The sequence below is a fragment of the Oculina patagonica genome, chromosome 11 (assembly GCF_052425735.1).
Source record: "Oculina patagonica isolate OP01 chromosome 11, crgOcupat, whole genome shotgun sequence".
Lineage (NCBI taxonomy): Eukaryota > Metazoa > Cnidaria > Anthozoa > Scleractinia > Oculinidae > Oculina > Oculina patagonica.
This window is the reverse complement of record NC_135768.1, coordinates 11,905,192-11,918,559: the sequence shown is the minus strand read 5'-3', so window position 1 is coordinate 11,918,559 and position 13,368 is coordinate 11,905,192. Positions and strand designations below refer to the sequence as shown.

Below are 13,368 nucleotides of genomic sequence, written 5' to 3'. Positions count from 1 at the left end.
AATTTTGGGCAGTTTTTAATTTCAAAGTCAAGTAGCCGAATATCAACATCCTCGGGGCAAGCCCAGGGTATTTTTAATTTCTGTATCCGGTTCGAAGTGGTTCCATTATCGTTGTTTCAGTCGTCCGGCCACTCTGGGTTCACAAACTAAAAGTTGTTTAACTATCCTGTGTAACTCAGACTGTCGATTCTTCTCTCCAATTTAGCGAAGGCAAAATCACTAGTATATCAGGGAAAAGCCGGGAAAACGAGCAACATAAAGGCTGGTTCTCATCACTAAATCGCCCCGATCGTTTCTATCGTCTCAGTCACTTCAAAAGCTTTCTTGCGATTGGGGCGATTATATGAGAACACACAGACGATCGCTAACAACTGCGGCGACTGAGGCGAACACGATCGCTTAGATCGCCAGTGTTCTATCCTTCTAGCTTCTCTTTCCCTTCTTCGCCGTAAACTGCAATAACTGAGAATGTAGGAGGCCACGAGTTTTGCCCTTTCATTGAAGGCTGCCATTGTGATGGATCTAGGGCTAAAATGATTGTTTCTCGTAGGTCTTCGCTCATACAAGGCGATCGGGACGATCATATGAGAACACCCGATCGCTTCCAATCTATCGTCTCAGTATTTGCAAACGATCGATGCGATAGAAACGATCGGGGCGATCATATGAGAACCAGCCTTAAGAGACCCAGCCACGCAGCTTTTATTTTGTCAATGCAAGAGAGGAGCCGCCAATTAGTCGACCTATATTGTTCAACATGCAATCACACGTTTATTTTTATCATTGTCAATATTTTGTTGTACAGATAGTAAGCAATACCCCGTGTTTCATGCATTAGAGCCATTACTGGGTGAATCGTGAAATCCTTTATTGACTCGCCGAGAAAGTACAGCAGAACTCTAATTAGGCTCACAGCGTTTCTTTTAAGTTTCTTCTTCTCATAAAAATCCGCTCGTTTTTTCATGACACAGAGATTGTTTTCTAGTTCTTAATAAAATAAAATAGAGTATGGAAAATTCACTGTTGGTTCGTGTTCTCCATAAAAGGCAGGTTTTTGACATTTGATGCTCTTGTTAAGCTTGACGATGGTTGAGGAATTTTAAGGTACCGGTATAACTCACGTGCACTGAAAGCTATTTCGTCAGACTACTCGTTATTTCGTCAGACTACCGAGTATTTGACTACTCGGTGTTTAAAATGTGGGTTTTATGTGGGTTTTCGTTCCATCAGAGCTAAGATAGATCTATAGCGAAAATTCTAAAGCCTTTGCTGGAGCTCACGGAACACAGCTTGTCCGTTGAGCAAATACCTCACTCACTGCTATTATTTACATGTTACAAGGTCAAGAACGGGCTTGCGCCAGACAACGTCTCTGCCCTTTTTGTCCGCAAAGACACTACACACTCGCTTAGAAACAGTGATTTTGTCTTACCGCGTTTTGATACTAAACGCTACGGGAAAAATTGTATCAGATATCTTGGACCACTTCTATGGTCAAAATTAAGCAAAGACCTGAAAAACTCGCCGACTGTGGCTGCATTCAAAACTAAAATTAGAAAACTCAATCTATCGGACTACGTGGACAACAATAGTAACTGTTGCAAACTCTGTTGCGCTTAAGACATTTTAAGACATTGTACTTTGCTTGCAACTTGCAATGCAACATTTTGTTGCATTCAGTCAGTACTTACAGGTTGCAAAAGTGGGGTGTTAACAGTAAAATATTTTTGGCGACTGGCAATGCAACATTTGTTACGTTGCGAGAAAAATTGTTTCGTGTAACAGGTGAAAATGGGACATGACAATTCGGATTGGAAATAATGGCCCAAAGTCATCGCGTCATACCAAAACCAGTTATCTCCGGTCAATCACAACAAAACTCAATTAACACAATGAACCAACCACAACTTAAATAAAATACTCGCAACTGGTTTCAAGCGCGGGAAAACGCGCGTTTTACCTAAGTCCTCTAAGTCCTGATTGGTTCATTAAAAAAGTATACTTCGTTCTGATTGGTTAAAACGTGTTGCACTTATTCTTTTAAAGTTAACTCGTTACTTTAATTTTGTAGTTACTGAGAACACAGTAAAAGTTGCAGCCATAAAAAGAAGCAATAAAAGACACAAAAACGTTTTTAATGACTTTAATTTCCGTGATTGACTAAAATAACTTTACAATTGGTTGTAACATTACAAATTGTCTTTACTCTTTAGCATTTAAAGTGATTTTAATATTACAATTAAGGTTTCTGCCGCAAAAAAATGGACGCAAAGAAAAGTTCTGGATTATTTTTAATTTCCTTGACGCTGGCTAATTTTATAGCTGTGGCAGCTACTCACAGAAATTAAAAAAATTGTATTAGGTGTCATTATGAACTTTGCATTTTTTAAATTAATTTTCCTAATACTACAGTGAATGTTGCAGCATAAAAAGGTGTAGCTACATTAATTATTTCGTAAAATTAACCAGCCTGCATAGCAGTAGTTCCTTTCCGAAAACGAGAGAGGCGCGCTAAGGCTTTAACTTCGAAAGCAGCCTCAAGATTATTTCATTTGTCGTTCGCTTCTCGTGCTTGGAAAGGATACGACTGCTATGCCAGCTAGAGATTAACTAGAATATCTGTACAAATTTTGTCGTAAAATTACAAATTGTGTATTTATTAAGCCTTGGTCACTTGGTACCAACATACTAAATCCAACAGGGCGAATATGTTGAAACATGTTGAACGAAAGTTGAACTATTGCCCAAACTGTTCTAACATTTGAAAAACCGTGTCCCACATGTTGTATTCGTTTGGACACAACTTGCCACAGCCTAACTAAAGGTGGATTTCCACTGACGCGTAATTTTTTAATTAAGCGTGAAAAAAATTTAGCGACAATGTATAAACGACTTGCATAAACGTTTACGCAAGCCGTTCACAAATTTTTTCCGCACGTAAAAAAATTACGCGTCAGTGGAAATCCAGCATAAGGCTAAACAACGTTGAATCAAAACACTGGAACCGTTTGATGAAGGCTTTTACTTAAGCGTTTGCAAAGTGATTCAATCCTCAATTTAAAATCGGCGGTAATGCCCGAGCTACATTACTGTATAACCGTTAAACCGTCACGTTTTAACATCAGTCAAAGTAGTCGTGTAATGCTCAATGTTTGTGTCGAGTCTGAAAGGTTTCCATGGAGACAGAAAACCGTAAGGAGGACGTTTTTTTATAATAACAAATAGTAGGGTCTCAAGTTCTTATTTGAAAACCTCCACATAATATGAGCTGTGGACGACTTTTTAAAGATAAATGTGCGAATTGCAGCTTTTTTCTCGCTTCTGATTGGTCACTGCCAAACGAGTTTCACTGTAATACTCCCGGGTGGTAATTTTAACCTTGATATCAAAATGCAAATTCTCTTCACTAATCTCATTACAATTGCTTTAGTGCAGTTCAGAGAATTTACTTATAAGGAAAATTTCTAGTTGCTGATCTGTTACTTTGTTTTCAAGACCAGCCCGTCAAATTAGTATTGGAAACTGTTCAATTCTTTGAGCGCGCATACAATTTTTTACAAAATCAAAACAATTTAATATCTACAAGCATAAACAATAAAATCTGAAAATTAAACTTATAAAATAGATACCTTAATTTTCTATTAACTTCAATTCTACATTTAAAAGAATTACGTCCTCACTTTCTTTCTCATGTTTTCTCTTCTTTTTGAGTGAGAAGGAGGGGTTGCAGCAAATTGATGCCATAAATTTCGACTTAACCAACATGTGCAAAGACCATTATTAATATGTTGACACGGTCGTACAATTGTATATAGAAAATGTGCCTAAGTTTTACATCATAATGACTGATCTACTCACTCAGCCCAGTCAGCTGTTTAGTAATTCCGAGAACCCTAGACAGCTACCATTATAATTTTGAATTCAGTGTAATATAAGTTTGTTTTCATTCCTGTGAATAAATTGTGTTCTTCACTGCTCCCAATGTCACACTGTTAATTTTTGAGCAATTTTAGATTAATATTTTGTCTTCTTGAGTAACATGTCTTCTGTGGTTATTGCAGATTCTTTAAACTACAAAAATGTCTATTATTAATTCTACGAATTAATGATTAAACAGTAACTTGATAGAAATACCTACAATCCACGATGGACCCTTAACAGGTAATGAGAGGAGAAATTATTAATTTTACACTTTATCAACTAAAACCTCAACTTGTGCAACTTTTCGACATTTGCTTGACGATGTAATATTGACTAAAAAAATACTTAACAACAAATCTATTTTGCATTCTTTCCCGACACTTTGAATTAAGAAAAGAGAGATATCATTATTTATTCCTTGCAATGAGTCCATGCATTGTACTATTTTGTTTTATCGATGATAATCATAATGATGTGTTCAATTAGCCCGAAATTGATCGCTTACTCCAGAGGAAGACTTTCTTGGGAGTTTGAGCAAGCAAACGGGGCAAAAAAGCAACCAGAGAAGGTCAAGCTAGTGTTCGGTTCAATTCACGATTATCTTCAATGAAACGGAGTGTGATTTTGAACGTATAATTTTGCAGCCTGTGACTGATGTCCTCTCTCTGCCATTGATTTGCAGGCTGGCCATGTTTTGGCTTAGGAATACTGCCACAGGACAGTAACCCGAACTGTAACAGAAAACTCAGAAACACTTTTGATTCACTATCTTACCCCCATGGTCTGCATATTCATCAATCGTGATGTACATGCTGTCCATAGTCGACAGTGAACCTAATATTGAGCCCCCAATCCAAGCCGAATACCTTCTATTGTCAGGCGCACGCACAGTTCGAATCTTTGGGTTGATTTTGCTGAGTTCATGTTGTAGTCTTGGTACCAGTCCCTTCATGAGGGTTGTGCCGCCTGAAAGAACAACATTACGTTGGATGTTGTCTTGTAGCTCTGGTGAACACCTGTAGAGAAAAGAAGGAAATGATTAGAATGAACACTCTGCTTTGATTAAAGTGAGAGGAAATTTTGTCATCTTCACTGAAAGATTGCTCTTCCAATGAAATAAGGGACAGTTCATTTTTTACCAGGTGGGGTGGGGGGGGGGGGGGGGGGGGTGGGATTTGGTAGAACTGAAGACATATACCTTACCCACCTTTTCATCAGAATTTTCACCTGCCTCCACCCCCCTCACAATCCTAAATTTTTGAGATGACCCCCTTTATTAGATTTACAGCTGTTTTGGATTTGACGCAGTTTATCCATAATTTATGTGCTTCTGTTGGTATTGTTTGCTGACCTACAAAAAGTCACACAATGTGCTTCAGCCAATCAGACAAGAAATTTTCCAGACATGCAGATGTTATGACAACTAAAACTACATTGTACTCCTGATTGGGTGCATGTCATTTTTCTTAACCTTGGTATCAGTTACACACATTAGCTTTGAGTTCTGATTGGTTCTTCAGATGTTTATTTACCCTCCCCCATCTTTGATGAACCTCTGCTCCTATGTGCATTGCTGTTGTTGTTCTATTATCAGGTAAAAGTCTGTATTCACCTTATAAGTTGAAGTCTGTATTCAAGTCTAGTAGCCCATCTGGCCACAGCTTATCCCAGTTTTCATAACATAAATGGACTAAAGGTATTTCAACTCCCTCCTGGATGGGATGCTAGTCCATCCCAGGGTTACCACCAACATTAAATTCGCTGGTACCCATTTATAAACCTGGGTGGAGAGAAGCACCATGAGAGTAAATGTTAAACCACATCATTCATTACCCCCAACAGGGCTGGAAAACCGACCACTAAATCCAGAGTCCAGCAAACTAACCATTTGGCCAACGTGTCTTCCTGACGCTGATATGTTATTAGTATTTACCAATAACTGAAAAAACACAATGTTACCTTCTGAACGCGTTGTTTACCAACTTGTGAACAGGGAGCTGTGAGGCGATAGTATCATCTGCCCCAAGTAGTGTTTCAGGATTAAACAAAGGTTCTGCAGTAGTGATCATCTCACTGCTAATGTCAACTGTCTGGCCATCTGGCAGGCTGTAAAACTGAGTCAGTGCATCATTGGTCTTGAACTGCTTCAGCTCAGAAGGATAATCTATAATAATAAACAAACTGCAGCTTACTTCTGGGCTCACTACTTTTTAGTGTAACTGATCTTCACTCTCTAAAAGATGGTCTGCTTGGCTTTTTGACTGTTTGCTGACAAAAAAGTGGGGTGGGACAGGAGGGCGGGAGCCTGGGAGAAAAGGGGAAGGAGGCGGAAGAAGAGAGGTCGGGAAGCAGGATTCCTAGGGTGGTGGGAAACAGAAGAAATTGAGAAAAATTTCACAACAGTTGTTATATTTTGTAATAGAAATGGGACAAAGAGGAGAGAACCACTATGGCAAGGGAAGAGGGAAGCCGGAGTTAAAGATACAGGAGGCAGGAGTAAAAAGAATAGGAGGCAAGAGGTTCAAACCCCCATGTCCCCCCCAACTCCCCCCCACCCAAAAAAAAAAAAAAACTTTGGTTAATTGTCTAATAATGTTAACTATTACCTTGTGCAACATATGCCTTGCTTTCTTTCATATTATTCACAATCTGCCAGCCAGATGAAGAGTTGAAGTTGTGACCTTTGTTCTCCCTGAGCAGTTTTTGCAGATTATCTGTGAGCGACTGGCCACCAATGTCAAGTTCCTGGACTGTATGTTGTAATAAGTATCCTTCATAAATTGCCGCTGCTTGAGTGACAGAGAACCCAGAGGACAGACACACACCCACTGTTAAGCCAGATGCGTACATTGACAGTACAAGTTGATTGGCAAGATACATTGCGGGGGCACTTAGGTGCTCAAAGAGAATCTGAAATTCAAAAGATTCTCATTATTAAGAAGACATCCAGCCCTATGCAGTACATAAAGCAATTGACCTTTGGTTTAAAATTATTTTTTTCAAACCAGTTAAATTTTAACTTTTCATTACATTAGAATCCCAGTTTTTCGACAAATTAAGGGTTCAAGAAATCAGGATTCTACTGTATGTCATATTCATTATCTGAAACAAAAGGAAATCAAAATCAAACTGGTTTGAAAAATTTTAAACTACAACAGCTACATTGCGCACAGTCCTGAGTCTTACCCGAGTCTTTTCTGACTTTCCCCTGTTGTTACATATGTAATACTACTTATATAATACATTGTGTTGTTCCAGAAAACATCCATACCTCCCCTATGGAAGGTTATTTTGATTTAACCCCTCCCCCCACCCCTCTGCAAATTCCAGTTTCCCTTCATACTTTCTTTCAAAAATTTTGGCTTTTGAGACACCTCACCCCTCTCCTCCCCAATGACCTTCTGTGGGGTGGGTATGGATATTTTGTGGAACCACACATCGCATAATCTCTTTTCAAATAATGACAACTACAAAGAAAATTTGTAACTCAGAATTTAATATTGTATTGTTCCAGAAAATGTCCATATGCCTCCCACAGGGGGCTTTTTGTACAAATTTCCAACTGATGACAACAGAAAGGCCTTACCTCAGCAATTTTCTCTCTGTTTTTCTTTGGAGTGTTGGCAATCTCTGTGATCAAGATTGGATGGTTTCCCTCCTCTATTCCTAACTCGTCATAGAGCATGTATTCCCAAACGTCTTCCACATCAGACCAGTTTTCAATTAATCCAGCTTTCATAGGGTACTCTGATAACAAATACATAAAAAATTATTTTAAAATATTGCCTCATTCTATGGGAAATGGTGCCATGTGCAAAGCAAGCAAGGAAGGATGGATTTTCCAAGCCTCCAAAATTAGGCTAAACAACCCGCTCATGTATAACTTTCACTCTCTTCCACGCCTGTTTGTGACTGATCCGACAATTTAGTAAACATTTCTTTAGTTATTTTTCACTGTGCATGGGTCTTCAACCCTAGACTAGACTGCTGTAAAGGTCAACAGTTTCATTCTCCCCCTCTCCTCCCCAATTCTGTGGAGAGGGACAGAGGGTGGAAACCTGGGAGGAAAGCCGGTGGGAAGTACTTAAATTTTTTTCAAAAAAAAAAACATACACATCTTACTATACCAGAGCTAGGATAAGAGAGAGCAGAAACCAGGACCCAAATTGGTGGAAACAGGAGAAACAGGAAAAATTGCACAGCATTGCATACCGTTATATTTTTGCACTAGGCCATTTCCTTGTTTTCCTTTACCTGTTTCAAAACGAATCTACGTGCAAAACCATTCATATGAAAATGAGTTTCCCATACACGTCCATTTCCATGCAAATCAAACTCATTTTCATTTGAATGGTTTCTTGTTTTGAAACAGGGGCAAAGAGTAACTTGGAAATGGCTTATTGATCAAGCACGAAGCAGCCTCCTACATAGATGTCCTTTTGGCTCATCACACAATCTTTCCTCCCCAACGAACCTCTGCAGAAAAGAACGTCTACATAGGAAGCTAAGCATGAAGAGGCAGGAACCACAATGGAACCTGGTGTACAAGGTATGGGAAGTGTGAGGTGTACACCCTATGTCTCCAACCCCACTCCCACCCCTATTCTAACGATGTAACTTACATAAGATAGAAAGTGAGATTCCAACATTGAAGGGTGGAGGGAAGCAGGGGCCAAAAAACAGTTCAGAAAGGGTTTACTGATTTTAAAACCTACTGTATATTTTTACAACCTTCCCAACTACTTTTGTTCAAGGTGTAAAGTTGTTTCAGTTGTTTATACAGCTTTTGCCAAATATTCTTTCATTGATGATATTCATTCAGTATCCCAATTGAGCACTGAAATAGCACAGTATCTTCAACATTTTATAATGTCTTCATCACTTGGACCAATTATTTGCCTAATTCATACTCAGGGCTTGTCCTGTTTGGTCATACTGGACAAGGTCCCGTTTGGTCATACTGGACAAGTAGATTTTTCTATTGAACAAGTTACTTTTCAGGCTCAGTAGCCTGAAAGGCAAGAGACCAGGCAAGCTGTCTGCAGACTAAATCCTAAAAAAGTAAACTTAGAAATTAAAAGCATGCATCTGCCCCAGGTAAGCAAAATTTGACAGCGCCTGTCTGAAAAACAAGTTGGAAATTGGAATTCAAGTATTTTTCTGGCCCTGCATACTTACCTAGCTGCATAACTCCTGCCTTCATTGCTGCAGCATCCCCATACATCCTGTCCTTCCTATTGTCCATTCCAGCCATTTGTAACGAGTATCGTTTGGGGATCCCATATAATGCTGGCTGTATCACGCCGGGTTTCTTGTGCCCAGCCCAGCCTAGTTTAATGGTGCCACAACCATTGTCCAATACCACAGCATTGTTAAAGTGGGATCCAGCTACAAGTGAGTAAATCAAGACATGACTTATAAAGATCCCTTGTATACTGTTGTTACAAACTTACTGCGTATTTAAGTTTAATTTAATGAAGACATGCAAGACATGCAAAACAGAAATCCCAAATCCTAATATAAAGGCTAATTGTAATTAGGCTTTAAGTTTTAAAGTTTTTTTTTTTAAGATAGGTGTCCACAATTAGTAGAGGGGACTTTTCCCCTCAGCTAAATATTTTAGACACATAAATAAAGTTATTCATTCATTCATCACAAGCTACCTCAACTAACCTTCAGGAGTGCTATTTAAGATAACTGGAGTGCTATTTAGGCTAGACAAGGTGTTAAATAAACTTGGAGGGTTGTATTTCGGATAACCAGAATGGCTCTAATGACTCACATGACTTGTGAGCCAGAAATCCCAGTATAAAGGCTAACTGCAAGCTACCTAAGCTAACTGTAGGCTAATTGAGCACTATTTAAGCTAACCAATGTGATATTTAAGCTAACCAGAATAGCTCGCCTGCTCGCACAGCTCACTGGCTTGCTCATTGTTAAGACCCTCTGGTAAGAGGTCACATCCTGAAATTAACACCTACATTATTAACAGAGGAAATCCCGATTGCAAGGGTGTCTACTTACTTTGACTGTAGTTCTGACTAATAACATTAATTAGCTGGACACAATATAATTAAGCTCTGTTTGTCATTTTCCTTTTTCTTGTCACCTCTGTATTGATATTGCTCAGAGAAATTATGATCAGGTATAATATAATTAATTTTGAGTGTAATTAAATTTGTAAACAGTCCCATGGATTATAAGAATTAAATCTACAAATTAACATTTCAAAATTAACATAACAACAATAAATTTTAGCACTTCAAATGTATAATTTAACACTTATAGTTATAATAATTAATTATTGCACTCAGTTTTCATATGATAGCAAAATTACAATCTGACAAGGCAGGACTAAATAATTTCTTAGCTTCCTGAGAGCCTGCGACTTTTTTAGCCTAGTTGTAAAAGAAATTGAGACTTCCCTCTATGAAATTCTTGCTATCAAGCTCACCTTATCCAATAGCTATAATTTTTAAACACATTGTATATTGAGCATTAATACCAACCTGATTGTATTCGTGGTCTTGGAAGAGTTTTGCGTTTTTTCTTCTTCTTTTGACTCTTTTCTTTAGGTTTACTCACACACAACCCGTCCACCATTGACTGTGGTACAAACATATCGTAGTCGTCATCTTCATCGTCATCATCATCATCATCCAACTCATCCTCGAGATCCATCCTGTCGTCATCATAATTTTCATACTTGTTAACATTTGACCCACCAACTGCACCCATTTTAGCTTCCTCTGCATGATCAATGACTTCATCTTCTGACGAGTCAATAAATTCTTCACTTTCCTCATCAGAAATCAGTTCTTCATCTTTGGTTGGTGAAGGTGACTTTTCACTTTCAATGCTCTCGTCAAATTCTTCATCTCCTTCCAAATCTAAAATCAAACTTCGCCTCCAATAATCACCACCTTCACTTGTCTTCTTTTCTCTCAATGCTGCTTTTTCTTCATTCTCTTTAGCTGGCACGACATCAAATCCCTCCCCATGATCTGTCACATCAGTGCTATTTTCTGACAAAATAACAATTTCAGGGATACTTTGGTAGCTCTGTTCCATGACAGGTTCTTGAGATAGATCGACGTGACCATTTAATACTTTTTGCTCTTGATTGGGCACATTTTGCTCCTCTGTTACCTTGACAACTGCCTCGCTGACTGCTTTGCCCAAAGCATCATCTACATAAGACTCTAACCGAGTTTCAAGCTCACTTTTATTTTCCTGTGTCAGTTCTTCTTGAAGCTCACTTTCTTTTCCTTCATGATCGGCAGCTTTGTTCAATGCTGAAACAATTAATTCCCTTACAGTCTCGTCCACTTGGGATTCCAAGATTTCTTGAGCATGGCCTTCAAGGTCAGAATCCTCCAATGGTGGCTCACTTCTGCCTGCCTTCACTCTCAATGCAGCTTCGTAAATTGCACCATTTACCAAATTTTCCACCACTCCACTAATGTGGGGTTGTATGGTACTTGACAACGCTAACTCCTGATGGGCTGACTGACGAAGGCCATTTGTTAAACTGTCAGCACTCTGTGGAATAGAATCCTCTACATTCTGTTCTTCTGGTAAGTCTTTATCGTCAAGATTATCTTTTTGGGAATCATCTTGTGCTACTACTGCCTCATCAATTCCATCACACAAAATTTCACTTATAATACCTTCACTGAAAATTCTCATTTCATTAAGTGACACTTTTTTCTTTCTTCCCTGTTCTAACTTTTCTTTCACGGCATATTGTTCTATACTCTCATTAATAACTTGTTCACTCAAGTCTTTGGCAAACGTCTCAACATCCTTGACTAAAGAAACTTTACCAGAAGCACCCTGAAACAAAGAATTAACAACATTTCCAGCAAAGCTATGTATCTCCTGGACTTTTGCAGATGCAACTTCTTGTTGGCCAGCGGCAGTTGCAAATTGACCAATGGCGTCACAGACAATTTGAGCTGAAATTTTCTCAGCAAAAACAGTTGCTGTCGATTCAAGATTAATATTGCTAAATGCTTCTGTCTTAGCTCTGGCAACCAAAATTTCTGCAAAGTCTCCAAATAAACTATCTTGCTTTTCACCTGTTGAGGAATGAGATTCCACAACATCGATGCCGGGTTCAGAAAGCTGTACTGCTTGCTCATTCTCAACAGATTGGATATCAAATCTCTCCACAGGCTCTGATAAAACTGAACTGGACAAAGTCTGTGTCACATTATCTGATAATTCATCCTGATTCACATCTGATGATTCCAAACCGTCAAATTTTTCCACATTTTCGCTTAAACATTCCGAAAAATTCTCGTCTGCGTGTGAGGTCGTAATCTTGTTTTCTCGGATTCTGTCCCTTTCTGTGATGAAGTCTTTCGAAACATTAAACTCCTGTAAATACAAGGCATCTTGACTTGGCAAAATAGCCTTATTTTTCACAGGTGTAGCACTTTGTTCAACTGATAACTTTTCATCTTTATCGATATCGCCAGGTGCTGGTTGTAAGCCTTCAAACGATTTGTCGGCGGTGGATATTTGGCATGATATTTCGCGAATTTGCCTTTGCGTGTCTGATTTGCATCCTTGCAAATGTTTATCTCGTTTTATAACTTCCAACTTCTCTTCAGTTAATTGCACTTGTTTTTCCTCGGTGTTATCGATGCTAGTCTTCGTTGATGACCCTAATTTCTCGTCGGATTTCTCACTCACTTTCGTCTGATTATCCTTTCTTCCAAAACCAAGCAGCACCAAAACGAAGTAGGCAGTACACAAAATAAGTCCTACAGCCATCCATGGCGATATGTAAAACATGATTTCCTTCTAGTACAACTTGAATATCTCTTAATCCTTCAATTCAGGAAGATATCGCTTTAAAACGGTGTAAACCACCACTCAACCCACCCCCAACATTGGATCCGCCATGTTATTTTGCATTCAGGATTTAGCCTCACTATGACGATATTTACAACATCACGTTCATATCGCACGTGCCAGCAAAGGAAAGTAAACTTCTGTGCCAATATATTTTTTCTTCGCAGTTAACGAAATTGTCAGCGTTTTCCTCTAGGATATGATTCACTGGAATTAGCTTGAGACGAAACTGATCCGTAAATGGCGAGTCGTGACATGAGTCAGTCAAATGTTTCGCTTGACAGCTCTCGCCCCGCCCCCGATTACGACAATACTTCGCAGTTGTGCCCACAGCAGTTTTAATCTATGTTCGTTATTTTAATTGTTCTAGCTTAGAATTAATAAAACACGGATTTTTGCTGGTACCTTAACAAAGGAATTCTTCGCCAGCTTAAGTTCTCAGGCAGCCTTTTATGGTTCGAAGTTTCGTGTATTCGCGCATAAACGCAATTTGCAGCGGAAATGATGTCACGCCACATCTCTTTTTTCGGTTTTCAAACAGCTGCAATTTTGCTATTTTTATCACTGAAAAGCTAACAATACTGT

The 13,368-nt window shown here is 38.8% G+C and overlaps 1 protein-coding gene across 2 annotated transcripts; it reads right to left on the bottom strand.

Annotated features, from left to right (window-relative positions):
- Positions 1–2,800: 2,800 nt before the first annotated feature.
- On the bottom strand, positions 2,801–13,316 carry LOC144630315 (uncharacterized). Of its 2 annotated transcripts, XM_078488661.1 has the most exons (7): positions 10,431–13,316; positions 9,814–9,885; positions 9,100–9,309; positions 7,508–7,668; positions 6,528–6,831; positions 5,881–6,085; positions 2,801–4,937 (listed from the first exon to the last, which is right to left on the bottom strand). In XM_078488661.1, exons 1-7 carry the CDS (start codon positions 12,721–12,723, stop codon positions 4,667–4,669), a joined length of 3,516 nt encoding a protein of 1,171 aa, XP_078344787.1. In that variant the 5' UTR covers positions 12,724–13,316; the 3' UTR covers positions 2,801–4,666. The 2 variants fall into 2 exon arrangements, with proteins under 2 accessions (XP_078344787.1, XP_078344788.1); XM_078488662.1 differs by lacking the exon at positions 9,814–9,885 and having other exon boundaries at positions 10,431–13,311.
- Between the last annotated feature and the right edge of the window lie 52 nt (positions 13,317–13,368).